The 21,875-nt window shown below is 39.7% G+C and overlaps 1 protein-coding gene across 3 annotated transcripts in view; it reads left to right on the top strand.

Moving 5' to 3' along the window:
- The first annotated feature begins 334 nt into the window (after window positions 1–334).
- Window positions 335–21,875, top strand: part of mocos (molybdenum cofactor sulfurase) — a 122,510-nt gene continuing 100,969 nt past the window's right edge. For all 3 annotated transcript variants that reach the window (XM_072253532.1, XM_072253531.1, XM_072253533.1), the window contains exons 1-3: window positions 335–502; window positions 6,827–6,916; window positions 17,859–17,925. In XM_072253532.1, the coding sequence (XP_072109633.1) occupies window positions 382–502; window positions 6,827–6,916; window positions 17,859–17,925 (278 nt within the window). In that variant the 5' untranslated portion in view covers window positions 335–381. The remainder of the gene's footprint in view (window positions 503–6,826; window positions 6,917–17,858; window positions 17,926–21,875) is intronic.

Raw genomic sequence — 21,875 nt, 5'->3', positions numbered from 1 at the left:
TTGTTACTCTTGTTTCCCTTTTAGCCATCACGCGCAAGGTGCATTTTCTAACTATGCACTTATGACAGTAATTACCTATACCTTTTAAACTAACCTTGACAATTTCCTAATTGGTGGGGTGGTCGGTGATGAGCAGAGGGTATCTGCCCCTGTTTTATTGGGGGAGGGGGATTCTCGGCGTCTCCATAACCTCAGCGATTTTAGCAAAGTTTCCAGAGTTTGTCAAGCTCAGAGTGTTCTTCCAGCTGCAATCCCCTCTACCCTGCACTGTGTTCTCCTTACCCTTCGCCAGCTGAGGCCCTTCCCCTCTTCTTCCTTCGAGGGGGGAGGAGCCGCCGCCGACTCTGCGCAGTGGGTTGGCCGTCGCCTCCGGCAGAAAACATGGACCGAGGCGGCACGCTCCCACTACCTAGCCAGGAATGGTTCGAGGAAACCTTCAAGCAGTATGGCTACGGGGGTCAAATCGGAGTGGTGAGGGCGCAGGAGTTCGGCAGACTAGCAGGTAACTGGGCTGGGTGTAGGCCGCTGGATTCAGGCAGGAGGGCGGGCTGGAGTCGGAGATCACTGAGGGTAAAGTCGGATTATCAGAAATAATCCTTGTCATAGCTGAGACCAGAAATTGAAATACACTGTATTTCTGGTTTTTTGCTTGATGTCTAAATCAAGGTAGTTTTAATAATTAAAAAAAAGGACAGTAGGTTTTTAGAGCAGGACAGTATTGATAATGATTGGACAGTTTCGGTTAGGAATACAAATTTTAAACTTTCTATTGGGGAAATTCAAATTATTTAATTGTGTATACATTTGCGAGAGTATGCTAACTGAAAAATTAGTTTGTGACTTTTGTTCGCCAAACTCTTAAAATATTTTTTCTGTTGTGAAGGGGAGACCTCTTGTGCAAATGCTTCGCTGGTGAAAGTTTGTTATTCATTGATAGCAACGACTTCGGCTGAATGCGCATTAAGATTGTATCACATGCCTATTTTGACAATCCTCTGAAATGTACCTTCTCAATAATGTTCCTTGTGTGATTTACTGGTTTAACTGGAAGTCACTGCAAAGAAAAAAATTCAGGCTCTTGCAGCCTCTAAAATAGCGTTCATGAGTTTTGTTGGATTCATTTGTAACTATTTTATGTTTCTGACTTCTAATTTTGAGCTAATAATTGAAGCTTTTGGCATTAGCAAATCTCTTCTTAGTTTTGGCGTATCCTAGCAGAACACCGGATGTAAAAGCTTAAGAATTAGAAACGGGCCATTTAATTTCTTTTGAACATTCATCAAGATCAAAGCTAATCTTTGATCTGTTCCACTTTCCTGCATGACCCCCATATCTTATAACCTATTTTCAGTGAAGCTTCTGTTTTAGATGAATTCAGTGGCTGAGTTTCCATAGTCTTATGAAATATAGAACACTACAGCACAGGAACAAGCCCTTTGGCGCATGGTATTGGTGCTGACCATGATAGATATTAATTCTTGTCCCATTTGCCTGATCATGGTCTCAACGTCTCTTATGATATCTGCATGTGCCTGTCTAAATGCCTCTTCTCATATATGGCAGTGGATTCCAGGCGCTTGCCACTTTTTTGTTTAAAAATAAACTTGTCTGGTAAAACCTTCTTCAAACTTTCGCTTTCTCATCTTAAAAGTATACCTCTCATCATGCAAAGTTCAAAGTAAATTTATCAAAGTACACATATGTCACTGTATACAACCCCGAGATTCATTTTCTTGTGAGCATACTCAGTAAATCCAGGAACCATAAAAGAATAAGTGAAAGATTGCACCCAACAGGGTGGACAGACAACTAATGTGCAAAAGACAACAAACTGTGTAAATACAAAATAAATAGTAAATAAACAATACATATTGAGAAGATGAAGAATCCATGAAAGTGAGTCCATAGGTTGTGGGAACAGTTTAATGATGAGGCAAGAGAAGTTGAGTGAAGTTATCCCCACTGATTGAGAGAAAACAGTTCAACCTCTCCTTGTAGCTAATGTGCTTCAAAGCAGGCAAGGTCCTGGTGAACATTTTTTGCATCTTCTCTAAAGCTTCCACATTCTTGCTGGAGAGAAATGTTCACTTCCTGCAAAAAATAAATTCTTCTCATATCGGTTGTAAATGACTTAGTGAATTTGAATATGACTCTTATTTCAAAATTCCTTGCTGAAGGCAAACCTCCTGCCAGTAAGAATTTTTGTAAATTTCAAGGTAATTTCCTGTTAATCTTCAAAGAACACAGGACTAATCTACTTGACCTTTCCTCCTATTGTAAACCTATCACCACAGGAACCATTCTGGGGCATCTTTGTTGCAATCCCACAGTGACAACTATATCCTTTTCTTAGGTAAGGGCAGAAAACAAGATCCTACACAGCATTTTCAATTGGGTTTTTAATGCCTTTTGTAATAAAGGTCAATTTGCCTTCATAGTGTGCAGTCACAACATGTAACTTGTGTGTATGCAAGCTTTGGTTTTTGTAAGCATCACTATTTCCCAAACTGTCACTGTTTCATTTAAGGACCATTTTTATGTCATTTGTGTGCAGCTTGCACATTCTCTCTTTGACTGCAGAGGTTTCCCCCAGCTGCTTCAGTTTCCTCACTTCCCAAAGGCGAGCAGATTGTTCCTGGCTACTTCCAAGTTGCCCCTTTTGTCTCGGTAAATGATAGAATATGGGGGAATTGGTGTGAATCCAGGGAGAATTAGTTGCAGGGAAAGTTACTGAAGTTGCTCTGCCTGCCAGCATGGCCCTAGTGAGCCTCTTTCAATATTGCGCAGAAATATGGAAATGAAATGAATTAGAATAATTCTAAAGGTAATGTCAACTATGCAGAATTAATTTTGATTTTATTGGTGGCTAATTTATTTCCAATGTCAAAAAATTGAGTGGATGGATATTCAAAAGCATTTAAATGGGTTAATTTGGTGTATTTTTGGCTTTATCTGTAGATTCATGTGATTTTAGACATTTTTCAATTTCTTTTATTCCTTCCCTTGATTTAGTTTTGCTGATGTTTTACTTTGGACCAAATAATGAAGTGTAATGGGGAAGATTGACATAAGACCACAAGACCATAACATGTAGGAGCAGCATTAGGCCATTTGGCCCATCAAGTCTGCTCCACCATTTCATCATGGCTGATCTATTTTCCTCTCAGCCCCAATCTCCTGCGTCCTCCCCCTATAATTCTTTGCTGTGGCATAGAGTGGTAAAGTTAATATGTATATTGAGTGCATCCCAATCACAATTTAATGTATTAACATAAGTCAATTTATTGTGGCTTTCTACCTGGCAGGTTAACTATTATTTTCAGATCATTCAGCCAGACATACTGCTTTTCTCCAATTAGGAAGTACTTCTCTTAATTGCTATGACCGGATTCACAATTTAAAAACTAATGAAAATACAGAAATATGGAAATCTACAAAGCCCTTTTGGAGGCTAGTGTGATCATGTTAGCTGTTTGAATACTTGGTTATGCTTTGTCACACTTTCAGCTAGGGCTGTAACTCAATTATCTTCCTAGCTCTGTTTTAAAATTATTTATGGATCTGATTTACATCACTTTTTATGTAGTCTACTCAGGATCTAGAAAACTCTCGGTAAAAAATATTTAACGTCATCTCCATTCTATATCTTAGGCCAGGGGCCCCCAACCTTTTTTTTTTTTGCATTGCGAACCGGTTTAATATTGATAATATTCTTGCGGACCGGGCCGACCGGGGGGGGGGGGGGGGGGTGAGGGTGATGGGGGGAGGGCGGAGTAGGGTTGCCAACGGACAAGAGTAGCAGTAACGTTGTTTTACCCCCAAAAAGACTACAATGACCATGAAGCCTTGCGCGTGCACCAGTGCGCATGTGTAACCTGCGCATGCATGCGCCTGCCGATTTCTTTCCCTGCAAATTGTTTTTGGCGATTCTGTTCGTTGGGGGGTGGGGAGGGGGTGTGTTAATCACGGCCGGAATATAGGTGATAAGTGGCTAATACACTCAGTTTCGTTTCTAAAAGGGTTTATCTAACCAATTTAATATTAAACACACAGCGTATATTTTCCTGGCATGAATATAGTGATAAGTCAATTATCAGGGGAGGACAGGGGAGCTTGAAGTAAGTGTTGAACGAACTTCCAGTAGAAGTGGCAGAAACAGGTTCAATATTATCATTTAAAGAAAAATTGGATAGGTATATGTACAGGAAAGGAATGGAGAGTTATGGGCTGAGTGCAGGTCGGTGGGACTAGGTGAGAGTAGCGTTCGGCACGGACTAGAAGGGCAGAGATAGCCTGTTCCCGTGCTGTAATTGTTATATGGTTATATAAGTCAATTGCATCATAACATTTTAAGTAAGGTTTGGATATTAAACACACAGTGCATATTTTCCCCATATGAACATATAAAATCATTGCAACACACCAATATTGCTGAATCAGTGGGAGCCCTGGGCTTGTTTCCCTGCAACAAGACGGCCCCATCGAGGGGTGATGGGAGACAGCGATACTCGAAGGGGGGTTCCTTATGTCCACTCTATTCCGCAGTTTAGTTTTCGTTGCATTCATTGCAGAAAACTCCGCTTCGCAGAAATATGTTGGAAGCAACGTTTTCAGTGCTTTTGTGGCTGTCTCAGGATTGTTAGCCTTGACTTTGATCCATAATGCCGGCAGAGATGTTATGTCAAACATACTTTTCAGCCCGCCGTCATTTGCAAGCTCGAGGAGTTGATCTCCTTCCTGCGCTGACATGGATGACGCGCGAGTAATGACCTCGCGTGCGTAATGGCGCAACAGTGGGCATGACAAGGAATGAGGAAAGGTGCAGCTGACTCCTATCGCCAAATCCTTCCAGCCCGGTAGCGCATGCTACTCGGCCCGGTGGTTGGGGACCGCTGTCTTAGGCTATTGATTTATGTTTCCTAACCTGGCCTGCCTTTTCCAAGAAGATAGCTGCTAAATTATGACAGATTGTTGATGTTGTGCTTCTCTCTCAATTAAGGGTCACTTCCTACTGACCTCTGTCATCACCAGTATTTTTCACTGTCTGCAACCAACCTGATCTTCTCTGCCAATGACAACTACCCTGCCATATGCTTTTTAATATTCCATACAGCCTTCTCCAGGTCTCCTCCTGTGCCACCCATCATCTTCCCTATGGTTCTCTCTTCTCACTCAACTTGTAATCTATTTGTCCCAACATGACTGCTGCCTGAGATCTCTCTGCTCAACCTTCAACCAGCTTTTTAGAGACAAAAGAAACCGTTCGGTCATTAAATTCAGCAGACCTCCATATGCACTTCCTCAATAATTACAGCCATCCAGAAATATCAGGGCCTTTTTGTCTGCTTCAGTTTTTAACTCTACAATGGAGTTCTAGCTCCCTTGACCTCTCTGTAAACAGATTACCTATTTTCATTTTCTGCCCATTGTGAGCTGGCATGGTTAATGGTCTGTTTCTTCCAATACTGTCTCTCACTCTTTTATATCTACCATCATCACCTTGCCTCAGAAAGCCAACACTTAAAACCTTAACTCCAGCAAATTGGCTTTAGGGGCTTCCATGCTGTATAATATCTGTGGTACCTGCCAAAGATCTATATTTGTCCCCTTTTATTTCTGATCAATAGGCAAAGCAATTTGAAAGTGGGTCAGTTTTATTTATGTATTTGTGATACTCAGGCCCACTTCACAATCAGCTGTCCTAAGCCTCCTGCAGCTTCCAGATATCTAGACTGGCAATCCAATGCCACAAACAAGATAGACTTCTTTCAACAAAAAACAAAGCTTTTCTCTTTGGTCTTCAAGCTATGTTCCTGGAGCAACCATTCCCAGCATTTGCCTGGCAGCAGTTCTGGAACTGAACCAGACTGTTTGCAGCATTTATCCTATTTAACCCTGAGCTAGATTTCAGACCGCCTAAATGTGGTGTCTCCGAGACTACCTTAATCTCCTCCTCTGGAACCTCTTTGCCTCTGCTTGCATGGTTTTGTTACCTTTGAGATTTGTCTGTTTCAGTGAGTTCTATTTATGCATGTACAGTATGTATTTATTGAGATACAGTGCAGAGTAGGTCCTTTGAGCCAAGCCCCCCAGCAACCCCCAGTTTAATCCTAGCCGAATTAAGAGACAATTACAATGATCAGTTAACCTACCAACCAGTACGTCTTTGGATTGTGGGAGGAAATTGCAGCACCCGGACGAAACCCATGCAGTCACAGGGAGAACATACAAACTCCTTACAGACAATGGGGAGAATTGAATCTGGGCCACTGGTACTGTAAAGCGTGCTAACTACATTGCTACTGTGCCGCAAGTGCTCTTGTTAGTTACCTTGTTCTTCTTTATGTCAACCAGAGCTTGCACAAAACTCTGCTGCTTTGCAGTGTCCTATTTACTCATCAGCCCAGTAGTTGCTGGCCTGCATTAGCTCCTGGTGAAGTAACGCCTTGGTTTTAACTCATTACTTTTCATTTTTGCTGAGATTTTGCTGTTCCCCATGGTGGTAATTTCCTCCAGCCTTATTCCGTTGCTTTAATTTCAGACTTCTCGTTGCCCCATGAAGTTGGTTGATCTACCATTACATTCCATTGCCAATTCCTAAATTTTAGAATTATCTCTTGATCCTTCTTTCCTCTTTTTTGATAAAAACATACAATATCTCTTGGGCTGTGCACTTTGGTCATATGCCCTAATGTACTCTGAAGCAAGTAAGTAACTACTTTGGATGATAAATTGTGTATTTTCCTACTTCTAAAATGCTATGTAGATTAAAGTTAGTATTATCTGTTTTATTTTGAATTCCTTAATCTGAACTCTTTTTTTGTAGGTGTCACTTACCTGGACCATGGAGGTACAACTCTGTATCTACACAGTCAGATTCATCACTTTTACCAAGACCTTGCAGAAAATATCTATGGTAGGGTTTTCATTGTTGATCTTCAAGTTTCAGATGTTCCTTTTGATTGAAAAATAATTGATATTTCTAGGATTCATACTGAAAGATTTGTAATTTGTAATACTTTCAAATAACAATTCACATTTCAATTAACTGCTTTTGGAAAGAGACCAAATAAGAATAGAGCTCCTGACCTTTTCTTTGTTCTGTAAGTATATTGATAGCTTTTGAGTCATACCCCGTTGATTTGCCATTTTCCCAATCTCATAAAATCTTTGGTTAACAAAAACTCCAGCATTAAAATTTTAAAATTGACCTATAATATGTCATTTATGGAAGAGACTGTCATATATCTCATAAGGCAACTACAATTATATCTTTACTTCACCATGGGTCTAAGTTTTAGACTGTCTCTAGTCATGTATTCTCAGCCCGAAGTACATGGGTGCTTAGAGGAAAAACTATCATTTCTTCCTAAAATCTTAAAGTAGTAAATTGCTTAACTTTATGGATTCCTGAGAAAACCGTTGTTTTCTAATTTCTCTAAATTTAGCTCATGAGATCTAGATGTTGAAACCCCTTTTTACCAGGCGTCTCTCGAGACATGGCAGGTTAGCCCCCTGCTAACAAGCCAAAGGACTCAGTGGAGAGAAAATCACCTTTGTGTCCAGTGCTGATATGACTTGGGTCCCACCAGATCGGCAGATCCGGGAGGTTTCGACCACCCGCACCCCAATCTGAGCAAATACTGTGTAAATGCTACCCACTTGCAATTATCTGTTAGCAAGAAATAGTTGTACACCACATACAAATATAAAGAAAGTATATTTTAAAATTTCAGCTTTATCAAACAGTTAGTAGGAAAAAGAAAAGAAAGAAAATAAAAAGGGCCTATTACAGTTAACCCAGTCCAAATGATCACGTAAGTTAGAGCTCATCTTGAGGTCTTTAATTAACCTGCATGAAAGCACACCACTTTCCAAATGTCACTTGAAACCCATCTTGAGCAAGCAGGCTCCGCACGGGAGTATTGGTCCTTCCTCCTTGAAGCCATTGATCTGCACAAAGCACCTTGTGCAACAGGGACAGCATCCTCAGCCACCCTCCCGCCCATCTTCTCCCAGCTCTTGCCAAAAAGACCTCAACCCATACCAGTATCTGTCACTGAAACCTCTCTGCCCAGTGTTCTCTTGAACCTTCTCCCAATTCCGCCATCCTAATTGCTGACACAACATTCCAAAGTTGAATGACATAGCTCCTTATCTTTTGCTCAAACCCTAGCATGCTAAAAGCAGAACATACTACTCTTACAGACTGCTAAAATGAAATATCTACAGCATAATAGTAAAAACCTTAACTGGGCATTACAGTATTATTTTGGTATATCTGAACAGTGCTTCCTCCAAGGCTGATATATTTATCCCTAAGGTAAGACCCCAAGGTACCTTTCAGTACTTTAGGTATGACTATACCAGTGCATAAGACCATGAGGCATAGAAACAGAATAAGGCCATAAAGCCCATTGAGTCTGCCTCACCATTTGATTATGACCGGCTTATTTTCTCTCTCAACCCCATTCTCCTGCATTCTCCTCATAATCTTTGATGCTCTTACTAATCACGAACCTATTAACCTCCACTGTAAGTGTACCCAACGACTTGGCCTCCACAGCTGTCTGTGGCAAATAATTCCATGGATTCACCACCCTCTGGCTTAAGAAGTTCCTCCTCATCTCTATTCTAAAGGGACATCTTTGTATTCTGAGACTGCCCTGTGCTCCTGGATTCTATAGGAAATATCCACTCTACGTCCACTTGATCTAGGCCTTTCAATATTCAATAGGTTTCAATGAGGTTCTCCCCTCATTCTTCAAAACCCTATTGTGTATAGACCCAGGGCTATCAAACACTGTTCATATGTTAACTCATTCATTTGAACCTCCTCTGGAGTCTCTCCAATGCCAGCATATCTTATCTTAGAAAACTGCTCACAATACTCCAAGTGTGGTTTGACCAATGCCTTATAAAGCTTCAGCATTGCATCCTTGCTTTTATGTTCAATGTTATGTTTTGTAACTCCAGAAACTAATTGATAGAAAAACACAGGAGCTAGGATACTTATCTACTTAGTTTTTTTTTGTGAGCCATTCATGTATGATGTGATGTAATGGCATATGCCATTCACATACTTCTTGCATATAATCCATAATGAATTATGTAAACAAAGAATGCTTAATCATGTAATATATTTGCAATATTATTCAAATATTACTGAAATATTATATATATTACACTTCTCCCTGTTCAGCTATAAACTTCAATTCAACAAAGACTGCATCTCAACATATTGCTCTCTAGTCATTATATAATGTGTGTATGTAATGTATATACACAGTATATTATATCATATAACTACTATATAGGCATCCACAGCATAGTAAATTTTAAATTGTCCCATTCAGGTTTAAAGATTTATTGCTGTGGAGGATTTCTTACTTTGTGAGATAATGTCTTTCCTGACAAGGGAGTTGGGCGGGCCGGGGGTGGGGGGGGGGTTGTCATTCTGCTTGGAAGGTGAGATTTATGTCTGTGCAACAATCTCGGGTTCTGTGGTCTCCTCCGTGGTGGTTGTAGGAGTTGACTCTGGGACTGCAGGAAGTAGTTCTGACAGCTCTGGCCGCACCTATTCTTTAACAATTGGTTCTGCTTCACTCAACTGATCAACGTGTTGTCTCCAGATGATGTCGAATGCAATCTCCACGGTATAGGAGAGTGGTCCAGTTCTGTCCTCAATCTTTCCAAGTACCCACTTGGAGCTGGAACTTCTGCTGCACACTCCAGTCATTTTGAGTTGCCATGTAGACCAAAAATAGTCTTTTCTGGTTTCCTTTTGGACCATCTTTGCTGTAATAGGGAGATTTTCGATTTGCATTAGGGAGATTACCTCAAGAGGACTGTCCTCTTCTGTAAATTTTTTAGGCATTTCCTTTACCAAGAGTATGTGACAATCCATCAGCATTTCCATAATTAGTTGTCCTAACAAAATTGATCTTGAAATTGTTCTTTTTAAAAAAAGAATCAAAGCCCTTCTCTGCATTCATGCTGCTGTTGTAACTGGAGTACCTTTCTGTGGATTGAAAATGGACATCAGTGGGTGATGATCAGTAACTCTCATTCTCTCCCATACGGGTACTGGTTGAAATGTTTTACACCCTAAATCAGACCCATTACTGAACTGTCAGTTCTCTCTCACTTGTTTTTCATCTGCTATTTTGTTTGCTTAAAAAACTGCTGAAGTTGTTCAGTATATATCATACAGTTACACACATAAAAGTTGCTGGTGAACGCAGCAGGCCAAGCAGCATCTCTAGGAAGAGGTGCAGTTGACGTTTCAGGCCGAGACCCTTGACGAAGGGTCTCGGCCTGAAACATCGACTGTACCTCTTCCTAGAGATGCTGCCTGGCCTGCTGCGTTCACTAGCAACTTTTATGTGTGTTGCTTGAATTTCCAGCATCTGCAGAATTCCTGTTGTTTGCGTATATCATACAGTTATTTGTCAAGCAGTTGAACATGTCTATCTTTCTGATGTAGCCAGCCATTTCTACTTTTGGTTTGTTTCTTTTTATCACCCCATACTCATTGTTTATGAGCCCTTAAAAAACAGGAGCCGGGATACCTGTCTCCGTAGTTTATTTTAGTGAGGTGCTCACATATGACGTGGTGGCTTAATGACTTGTACATACTACTTCCATATAACCCATAATGAATTATGCAAACAGCCAAGGAATGCTAAATCAAACAATATATTTACAATATTGCTCAAAAGTTACTGAAATATTCAATACATTACGCTCTAGTCTTTTTGAAATGAATGTTAACATTGCATTTGCCTTCCTTAATACTGACCTGTTACGTAAGCGGCAACAATGAATATCAATCGAGACAGGTTATATAAAAACAACCAAACATTTATTAAACACGTATAAACGATAAGGGAAAAAAACAAAGGAAAACTTCAACCGGAAGTTAACAGATATGCAGCCGTTCACCAACTCGCCACTCGGCTCTGGTTCTTAAAGTGTTAAATGCGAAAACAGTTCTTAAAGCGATACAGTCAGGTATAGTTCTTAAAGCGATAACTTCGAAAGTCCAACAGTTTTACACATTCAATTGGGAGAGACTTCTCTGGAGAAGGATTTCTTCACAGACGAACCTTTACTGCTGGTTCTGTCCACAGGATTCATGATGCCGAAAATAAACAGTTTAAATCAACTGACTTTAAATTCCTTTAGAGAGAGAGAGAGAGAGAGCACCTTTTTATATGAACTCCTTGCTCTTTCTGGCAAGAGTTATCTCAATGCAGGTACTCCTCCAACGAAGACTCAATAAGGTCGATTCTTTATTAAACTGCCAAACGATGCCGACTTCTCTCGATCCTTCAATAAGTTCTTCACTCTCCCTTCAACTGTTGGAATTGAGTAAATTGGAACATCCAGCCACAAATTTCCAGTCCAAATAATAGGTATCTTTCAACAGAACGCACAACCTTTTTAAAAATGAAACTGCGTCACAAAAACAAATGCAACAGAAATGGAGCACAGCATGTTCTACCTGGAAATCTACAAACTTAAAAACCCTACTGTGTCACCTGAGTCGACTCTTATATAGTCACGGGGCACATGTCATCACATGACCTCACATTGGCGGGAAAATCACATCAGGTGACCTCCAAAAGACCGTTACATCATTCTCACTAAAAAAAAACAGATCTCCTTGAGCATGTAATACCTCCCTCCAAAAAAAATTTTGGTCTCTTGAAGAACAAAATTTTAACAATTTATACAAAAAAAACAAAGGTATGAAATTTACAAAATACACCATGCATACAATCTTATCTTTCAGCCCTTTACAAACTAATGTACAGTAAGAGTGTTACAAATGTTAAAATATCACTCCATAAAAAACAAATTTTCATTATACATTTAACATCTAGACAAACAATCAGCGATCACATTGTCTTTACCCTTAATATGAGTGATCAAAATATTGTACTCCTGTCATATTAAACTGTATTATTAAATTGGAGTCTAATTTCTTTCACCCTTTTCCTTAACTGTCACAGTGGCATGACCAAATTCACTTTCAGCTAAGTTAATAGTTAAGTTAGCTTTTGAAAGTCTCTCACATAAATTCTCCTCTGCCGCAATATGTGCTTTCCACGTATTATTCCCTGTAACTAAATCATCAATATAGGCATCTGTATCTTTTAATCCCTGAATCACGCCATTAATTATCCTCTGAAAAGTACTTGGTGCATTCTTCATCCCAAATGGAAGAACATTATTTTCGTATAACCCAGATGGGGTTACAAATGCTGAAATCTCTCTACCTCTATCTATCAATGGATCACACCAATAACCTTTTAACAAATCAATTTTTGTAAGGAATTTGGCTTGTCCAACTTTATCCACACAATCATCTACTCTAGGGATTGGATATGCATCAGTTTTTGTCACAGCATTCACCATTCTGTAATCCGTACAAAACCTAATACTATTGTCTGGCTTAGGCACCATAACACACGGTGAACTCCAATTCGAATTAGAATGTCTAATAATATCATTCTCTAACATATTCTTAATTTCTTGTTCAGCAAGTTCACATTTTTCCCTGTTCATTCAATACGGATGTTGTTTTATGGATTTTGCGTCTCCAACATCTACATCATGCTTAGCTACAGTGGTTCTTCTAGAGATGTCTGGAATACATCTCTATATTTAAAACTTAACTGTTTCATCTGCTCTCTCTGCTCTGGCTGTAAATGAGTTAATTTTTCATCAATATTTTCCAGAATTTTCGAATTTGGTAACCTGACTGAAATAATGTTGGGTTTAAAATGAGTTTCGGATGAATCCTCCAGTAAGTTTTCATCAAGATCAGACTCATTGATCACAACAGTCATAGTAGCAACTTCTCTCTCATAATACGGTTTTATCATATTTATATGACACAGCTGTGTTATCTTCCTCCGATCTGGGGTTTTTACCACATAATCCACCTCATTTACCTTAGATTTAATCTCATAAGGACCATGGAATTTGGCTTGTAATGGGTTTGTTTGCACTGGGAAAAGAACCAACACCTTATCTCCAGGCTTAAATGACCTCAACCTAGCTTCCTTATCATACCACAGCTTCATCTTCTCTTGAGCTAACTTTAAATTTTCCTTGGCCAAACTACAAGCTTTGTACAATCTGTCTTTAAATTTCAAAACATAATCTAGCAAACTAGTGTGTACTTCTTTATTGATCCACTGTTACTTCAACAAACCCAGAGGTCCTCGAACTTTATGTCCAAACACAAGTTCAAAAGGACTAAAAACTAATAAATCCTGTACTGCCTCCCTTACTGCAAAATGTAGTAAATGTATACCTTCATCCCAGTCCTTTTCAGTTTCTACACAATATGTCCTAATCATAGTTTTTAGCGTAGAATGCAATCTCTCCAAGGCTCCTTGTGATTCTGGATGATATGCTGAGGAAATAATCTGCTTTGCTCCCAGTTTATAAACTATCTGCTGAAACAACCCAGACATAAAATTACTACCTTGATCTGATTGTATTTCCTTAGGCAATCCAAAATAAGTGAAAAATTTCATAAGAGCCTTTGTCACAGTTTTGGCTGTTATATTCCTAAGAGGTACTGCTTCTGGAAACCTAGATGCTGTGCACATAATAGTTAATAAATATTGATGTCTAGTTTTAGTTTTTGGCAAAGGACCTACACAGTTTACAATGATCTTTGAAAATGGCTCACCAAGTACAGGAATTGGTTGCAGTGGGGCCACTGGAGTAACCTGATTAGGTTTACCAACAATTTGACATGTATGACATGTTCTACAAAATGCCACCACATCTTGTCTTAAACTAGGCTAATAAAAATGTTTAGGAACTTTGTTCATAGTTTTCTTTACCCCTAAATGACCACCCAAAGGAATACTATGAGCCATAGTTAAAATCTCATTTTGGTAAATTTTAGGAACAACAACCTGATGATTAACTTCCCATTCCTCACTAGCAGGAATTGTAGGCGATCTCCACTTTCTCATTAATACCCCCTTCTCAAAATAATATCCTACTGGTACTTTTCCAATTTCACAATCTGGAAGAGCTTGTTCTTTTAATTTAACTATCTCAGGATCTCTACCCTGCTCTGCTATCATCTCCTTCCGAATAAAGACAAATCTTCCTGATCAGACTTACCACCAAAATCCTAATCAAATAGGGTAGGTAAGAAAGTTTCTGATACATCCTCAAAATTCGAATCTTGATTTGAATTGTCATGGGTAGCAACCTTATCCTTTACATCAGTCTTTTTAGCCATAGCTTTTGTTATAACAAAGGAAGAATCTGTGTTATTATCCTTCTGTGGTTCCTCAGAATTTGAATTGATTGTCAAATGCACTTCAGGGAAAAACTTGTCCACCTTATAAATCATTCACTAAAAAAAGAGAAACATCATTCACAGGTAAACTGGATTGTAGTCCTACTTTAACAACCCCTGTAACTAATCTTGACCTTAAATTTATTCTATGTAAATGTACTGGCATAAGGGCACTCTCTACTCCTCTTATATAATTTACCTCACCAACATCAGACTCATCTCTAAACCTTAGCACACTGTCTAATATTAGTGATTGCGAAGCTCCAGTATCGCTAAATATCCTTATTGGTACTGCATTGGATCCTTCTTTCAAGGATACAAATCCTTCCGTTATAAAAGGTTCATATCCCTTCTTAACTTGGTCAGACTCTGACACACCTTCATCAATATTTTCTAAACCCTGTGGTTTTCCAGGTTTTCCAATATGCTGCACACAAGCATCTGGGGCCACTTCTTTCTCTTTCCGTTTCAATCGGAAGCAATTAGCCACTACATGTCCAGGTTTCTTACAATAATTACAAATAATACCAAAATGTCTTTCCTTCACATGTCTCCTTTCATCTTTACTTTTCTCACTAACTTCAGATTTAATGTCTGATTTACCTTGACTCTCCGGGCTAGCTTTCTTTTAAAAAGTTTTACCTGGAGAAAATTCATTTAAGTATGTTCTCACTTCAACAGGAATGCTTCTTTTATATTCCTCCTAAGAGGATGCAGGGTGACTTGGATAGGTTAGGTGAGTGGGCAAATTCATGGCAGATGCAATTTAATGTGGATAAATGTGAGGTTATCCACTTTGGTGGCAAAAATAGGAAAACAGATTATTATCTGAATGGTGGCCGATTAGGAAAAGGGGAGGTGCAACGAGATCTGGGTGTCATTATACACCAGTCATTGAAAGTGGGCATGCAGGTACAGCAGGCGGTGAAAAAAGGCGAATGGTGTGCTGGCATTTATAGCAAGAGTACAGGAGCAGGGAGGTACTACTGCAGTTGTACAAGGCCTTAGTGAGACCACACCTGGAGTATTGTGTGCAGTTTTGGTCCCCTAATCTGAGGAAAGACATCCTTGCCATAGAGGGAGTACAAAGAAGGTTCACTGGATTGATTCCTGGGATGGCAGGACTTTCATATGATGAAAGACTGGATTGACTAGGCTTATACTCTCTGGAATTTAGAAGATTGAGGGGAGATCTTATTGAAACGTATAAAATCCTAAAGGGATTGGACAGGCTAGATGCAGGAAGACTGTTCCTGATTTTGGGGAAGTCCAGAACGAGGGGTCGCAGTTTGAGGATAAAGGGGAAGCCTTTTAGGACCAAGATTAGGAAAAACTTCTTCACACAGAGTGGTGAATCTGTGGAATTCTCTGCCACAGGAAACAGTTGAGGCCAGGTCATTGGCTATATTTAAGAGGGAGTTAGATATGGTCCTTGTGGCTAAAGGGATCAGGGGGTATGGAGGGAAGGCAGGTACAGGGTTCTGAGTTGGATGATCAGCCATGATCATACTGAATGGCGGTGCAGGCTCGAAGAGCCAAACGACCTACTCCTGCACCTATTTTCTATGTTTCTATGAAATGTGAACTGAAACTGGGCAACAAAATAATTGAACATTGAAGTTCAATTACTGAGGGAGAACGATAACATCTGACGGTGGGGCTGATGTTGAAATTAGAAGGATTGGGGTTGCTAAATGTGTGTTTGACCAAGATACGAAAGAATAACATAAATTCTGTGGGTATGAAATGGAGTGTTGCAGTGCTACATTCATCCCACACTGACGTAAGGAAGCAAATGTTGAACAATATCAAAGCAAAATGAGGGAAGACTTGGAGCTATAGGAATGTTGTTCTTGAGAAGAATGATGAAAATATCGTGGAGGGACAGAGTAACAAATGAGGAAGTGTTGCAAAAAGCTGGAATGAGAAGTGAGCTGATATGATCAATGAGGAAAGAGAGGCTCAAACATCTTGCAGGGATGGGAAAAATTGATGGAGGAAAAAGTTGCAGTCGACAGCACATGATATTCATAAGGTACATCAGGGATGGACAGGCAGAAGTTTTGAAGAGAGAGAGATATTATCTGAAAGAAGTTTGTTTTTTATATTATTAGCTAGCTTTACTTTATATTTAATCTTGACTCATTTTATTTTTTTTTTTAACTGCCCTGTTGGTTTTTAAAAGCTTCCTCAGAGAGTGGTGGATGCCTGATATGTGTATGGCGGTAGAGGTAAACACATCTGAGGCTTTTAAGAGATATTTGGAAAGGAACATGAGGAAGATGGAGGGTATGGACATTGTGTAGGTAGGATAGATTGGTTTTTGGAATTTTTTTGATTTACCTTTTTAGCTGGTTCTGCACAATGTTGTGGTCCAAAGGGCCTGTTGCTGTGTTGTACTGTTCTCTGGGCCTATTTCTCTAGCTTAACACTAATTTTTGCTTATTATAAGCCTTGTCTTTAGCTTTTATGCTGTGTTTGTTATGGTTGCCTCATCCACCCTTTACAAAGCTGCTTCTTTGGGATGAACTGATCCTGTGTCTTCAAAATTACCCCAAGAAACTTCAGCCGTTGCTGTTCGTCTGTCATCCCTGCTAGTGTCTCTTTCAAACCAACTTTGGGCAGCTTCCCTCTCAACCCTCTGTAATGCCCTTTACTCACTGTAATATTGATACATCTGATTGTAGTTTTTCCCTCTCAAACTACAGGGTGAATTCTATTTTATTATGTTCACTGCCTCCTTAAGTGTTCCTTTACCTTAAGCTTCCTAATCAAATCTCGCTCATTACACTACATTCAATCCAGAATTGCCTTTTTCTTAAAGGGCTTGATCACGAATTACTCTAAAAAGTCACCGCGTAGGCATTCTACAAATTTCTTCCCTTTTAATTGACTAATAGAACAAAATCAGTACAGACACTTAATGCAGATAATGGACAGCCTTCATGCAATGCTTTTGACAATTGCATCCTCCAAGTCTTCATTTCCATTGTAACATACAAGATGATTGTTAAAACCTTCACATTCATCATAGCCCTAATTTGTTGAAGTAATAAAATAGTTTTATTTTTACAAATGTTTGTAATTCCCACCTGTTTTTGGCATCTCCATGTCTGAATCCTTGAAATTGCAGTCAGTAAGATAGTTTTGAATTGTCCTACTGCTTTTTGTCTTGCAACTATTAGTGACAAAAATCACTTTTTTGACATAAACACATAAAATTGATATTTAAAAATTGTTCTTTCTAAGCATGACCACCGGCCATACAAGTGCAAGTGACTGGCACTAGATAGGAACTGTTTGACAAAAGTCTCCTGTCCCAATTAAGCAGCATAGTGTTCTAAATATACAAAGGGAATCCTGGCTAATTTGTCAACTAGTTTTTGTTCTTTAAGAGTTATCCCAAATAACCAGAATCCCATTTAACCAGAATCCACTGTACTTCAGAGAGCATCTGAGCTTTTGAAAATTTATAATTAACATTTATTATCAATTAATTTTGTTACTCTTGTGTTTTTAGGTAACCCTCATAGTGGGAATACAGCCAGCAAACTGACACGTCATACTATCGACCGTGTTCGTTATAGGTATGTTAAAATGATATTTTTTAACCTGTTAAAGCAACACACATCAAAGTTGCTGGTGAACGCAGCAGGCCAGGCAGCATCTCTAAGAAGAGGTATAGTCAACGTTTCAGGCCGAGATCCTGACAAAGGGTCTCGACCTGAGAAGTCAACTGTACCTCTGCCTAGAGATGCTGCCTAGCCTGCTGCGTTCACCAGCAACTTTGATGTGTGTTGCTTGAATTTCCAGCATCTGCAGAATTCCTCTTGTTTGCATTTTTTAACCTATTTGTTTCTACAAATTACACTGTATAAAGTTATTCAGGTTGTTGGTGTCTCTCCTGTGTATTCTTCATTTTCTGAAGCCTCACATCTATTGAGAATTTCCATATTTGTGAGGTTTCTTCAGACTTGTCTTCTTGCATATTTGTGAGTTTTGAGTTTTTTTTAAATTGCACAAACACTTGCAAATATTGTGTAAGAATTTATTTGCGTACCCATGGCTAAATATTTGAGTTAGATTATCAGAGCACAAATTTATAAAAACAGAATTCCAATTTGTAATTCCTTACCTTTAATCTTGCTTGATTGCAAAAATAACTAATATTTCCTTGTTTGTAGTGGCGTTTGGATTTAACTTCCATCTTGATGATTTATAGTTTATAAGACCTGGAAATTTTGTCTAAAACGCAAGATTACGTTTTTTTTTCCCCATCCTACAGTGATATTAAGTTCTTCCTGTGACCCAGGCTTTGAGTCCTGGCAGCATTCTTTTAAATCTTTATTGCACTCTTTCCAGTTTAATAACAGTTTTTCTCTTATGGGGAAAATTGGAATTGTACACAATACTCTTAAGTGTAGCCTCACCAATGTCTTCTCTTGTATAACTACAACAAGTGTGGCCTCACCAACATGTTTTGTTGACTTGTAATTTATGGCGACACATTCTAAAAGTTGTTTTCTAATTAATGTAATTTTTATAAAATCCTTTCGAATAAGTTGTAAAGAATATAAATTTTTAAAATAGCTTCTGGCACAAAATTCATTTATATCTATCATTTTTCACTTGAGTAAAGCATGTATAATTTTTGAAAAGCATATCATTGTTACAAGTTGTATCAATCAGATTGTTTGCAATAGAAATATGGATTGCTGATGTATTAGCGATCACTGTACTTGCATGAATACAGGACCGTTGTCTCAAATCAAGGTTAGAATATACTTGTGAGAATTCCGACAAAACTGGCATTTTAAAAATTATTACATAAAAGTTGCTGGTGAACGCAGCAGGCCAGGCAGCATCTATAGGAAGAGGTGCAGTCGACGTTTCGGGCCGGGACCCTTCGTCAGGACTAACTGAAAGAAGAGATAGTAAGAGATTTCAAAGTAAGAGGGGGAGGGGGAGATCCGAAATGATAGGAGAAGACGGGAGGGGAGGGGTGGATCTAAGAGCTGGAAAGTTGATTGGCAAAAGGGATACCAGACTGGAGAGGGGAGAAGATCATGGGACAGGCAGGTATGCATGTTGTTTCAGTCAGAAATTGCAGTTATGTGTAAAACTGTTGGATTTATGGCAAGGTGCATGGAAGTTCCACTGGTCACCACAACTACTCACTGTCTTGACAACCTTTACTAGGACCTATTGTATATAGTGTCAGAATCAGAATTAGGTTTATTATCGCTGGCATTTGACATGAAATTTGTTAACTTAGCAGCAGCAGTTCAATAAAATAAAAAATATAGAAGAGGAAAAAAATCAATTACAGTATCCATATATTGAATAGATTAAAGAACATGCAAAAAAGTGAGGTAATGTCCAAGTGTTCAACGTCCATTTAGGAATCGGATGGCAGAGGGGAAGAAGCTGTTCTTGAATCGCTGAGTGTGTGCCTTCAGGCTTCTGTACCTCCTACCTGATGGCAGCAGTGAGAATAGGGCATGCCCTGGGTGCTGGAGGTCCTTAATAATGGATGCTGCCTTTCTGAGACACCGCTCCATGAAGATGTCGTGGGTACTTTGTAGGCTAGTGCCCAAGGTGGAGCTGACTAGATTTACAACCTTCTGCAGCTTATTTCAGTCCTGTGAAGTAGCCCCCTCCTCCTCCCCCCCCCCCCCCCCCCAGTACCAGACAGTGATGCAGCCTGTCAGAATGCTCTCTACGGTACTTGTATAGAAATTTTTGAGTGTATTTGTTGACATACCTAATCTCTTCAAATTCCTAATGAAGTATAGCCGCTATGTTGCCTTCTTTATAACTATATCAATATGTTGGGACCAGGTTAGATCCTCAGAGATCTTGACACCAGGAACTTGAAACTGCTCACCCTCTCCTCTTCTGATCCCTCTATGAGGATTGGTATGTGTTCCTTCATCTTACCCTTCCTGAAGTCCACAATCAGCTCTTTCGTCTTACTGACGTTGAGTGCCAGGTTGTTGCTGCGGCATGACTCCACTAGTTGGCATATCTCACTCCTGTACGCCCGCTCGTCACCACCTGAGATTCTACCAAAAATGGTTGCTTCGTCAGCAAATTTATAGATGGTATTTGAACTATGCCTAGCCACACAGTCACATATATATAGAGAGTAGAGCAGTGGGCTAAGCACCCCTGAGGTGTGCCGGTGTTGATCGTCAGAAAGGATATATTATCACCAATCTGCACAAATTATGGTCTTCCGGTTAGGAAGTCGAGGATCCAATTGCAGAGAGAGGTTCAGAGGCCCAGGTTCTGCAACTTCTCAATCAGGGCTATGGTATTAAATGCTAAGCTATAGTCAATGAACAGTATCTGGACATAGGTGTTTGTGTTGTCCAGCCATTTGGAGAGCCATTGAGATTGCATCTGCTGTTGACCTATTGTGGCGATGGACAAGTTGCAGTGGGTCCAGGTCCTTGCTGAGGCAGGAGTTCAGTCTAGTCATGACCACCCTCTCAAGGCTTTTCATCACTGTACATGTGAGTGCTGCTGAGCAATAGTCATTCAGGCAGCTCACATTATTCTTCTTAGGCGCTGGTATAATTGTTGCCTTTTTGATGCAAGTGCAAACTTCTGCCTGTAGCAGTGAGATGTTAAAAGTGTCCCTGAATACTCCCACTAGCTGGTGGCACAGGTTTTCAGAGCCTTATCAGGTACTCCATCTGGGCCTTCTGCCTTGCGAGGTTTCACTTTCTTTAAAGACAGCCTAACTTCGGCTGATGATCACAGAGTCATCAGGTGCAGAGGGATCTTCACAGCGAAAAGGAAATTGCTTTTTAAACTCACGAGAGAGCATAGGACATAAACTTTTTGCTGTTGATGTTTCTGTAGCAGGCAATTTCTTTTTTTACAAGGTCGAGTTGCTAGCTCGACGCTCAACCCAGCACGGATGGAAAGCATGCCTGGGGAGCCAGCTGGGTTCGAACTCGGGAGCCTTCGCTCCGAAGTCCGGCGCTGATGCCACTACGCCACCAGCCGGCTGGGATCTTCACAGCTGTAGTTATTTCTGCCTTTCAAAGCAGGCATAGAAGGCGTTGAGTTCCTCTTCTAATTTAGCTAAAAGGCCAGATCTTTTCCGGAATGTGAATAGAAATGTCAAATAGAAAAGGAATTAAAATTGGAGTTTTTTGCCCTGAAGAATGATCAGCTTTCAACGTTTGGGCGCTACAATCTTAGATGCCGCCTGGTTCATCATCGGCACACCTTTCCCACCAGTGAAAAAGTCTACGTGAAGCACTACCTCAGGAAGGTCATATTTATCACCAAAGCTTGAAGTCCCAAACCACCAAGTTCAAGAACAGCTACTTTCCAACAACAATGATATTATTGTACTGACCTGTACAACCCTAACTCAGCAACAAAACATTATGGACCTCTTCTTGTGCTACTATGAATATGTCTCTAATTGTGTTTATTTTTGCACTAACATCTTGTTTTGCACAGTTTTTTCCCCTCACTGTCTTATATAACTGATGTCTGATTTATGTTTTATGTTGTC

This window comes from Mobula birostris, chromosome 3 (assembly GCF_030028105.1).
Source record: "Mobula birostris isolate sMobBir1 chromosome 3, sMobBir1.hap1, whole genome shotgun sequence".
Classification (NCBI taxonomy): domain Eukaryota; kingdom Metazoa; phylum Chordata; class Chondrichthyes; order Myliobatiformes; family Myliobatidae; genus Mobula; species Mobula birostris.
This window is presented reverse-complemented; position numbering and strand designations above follow the sequence as displayed.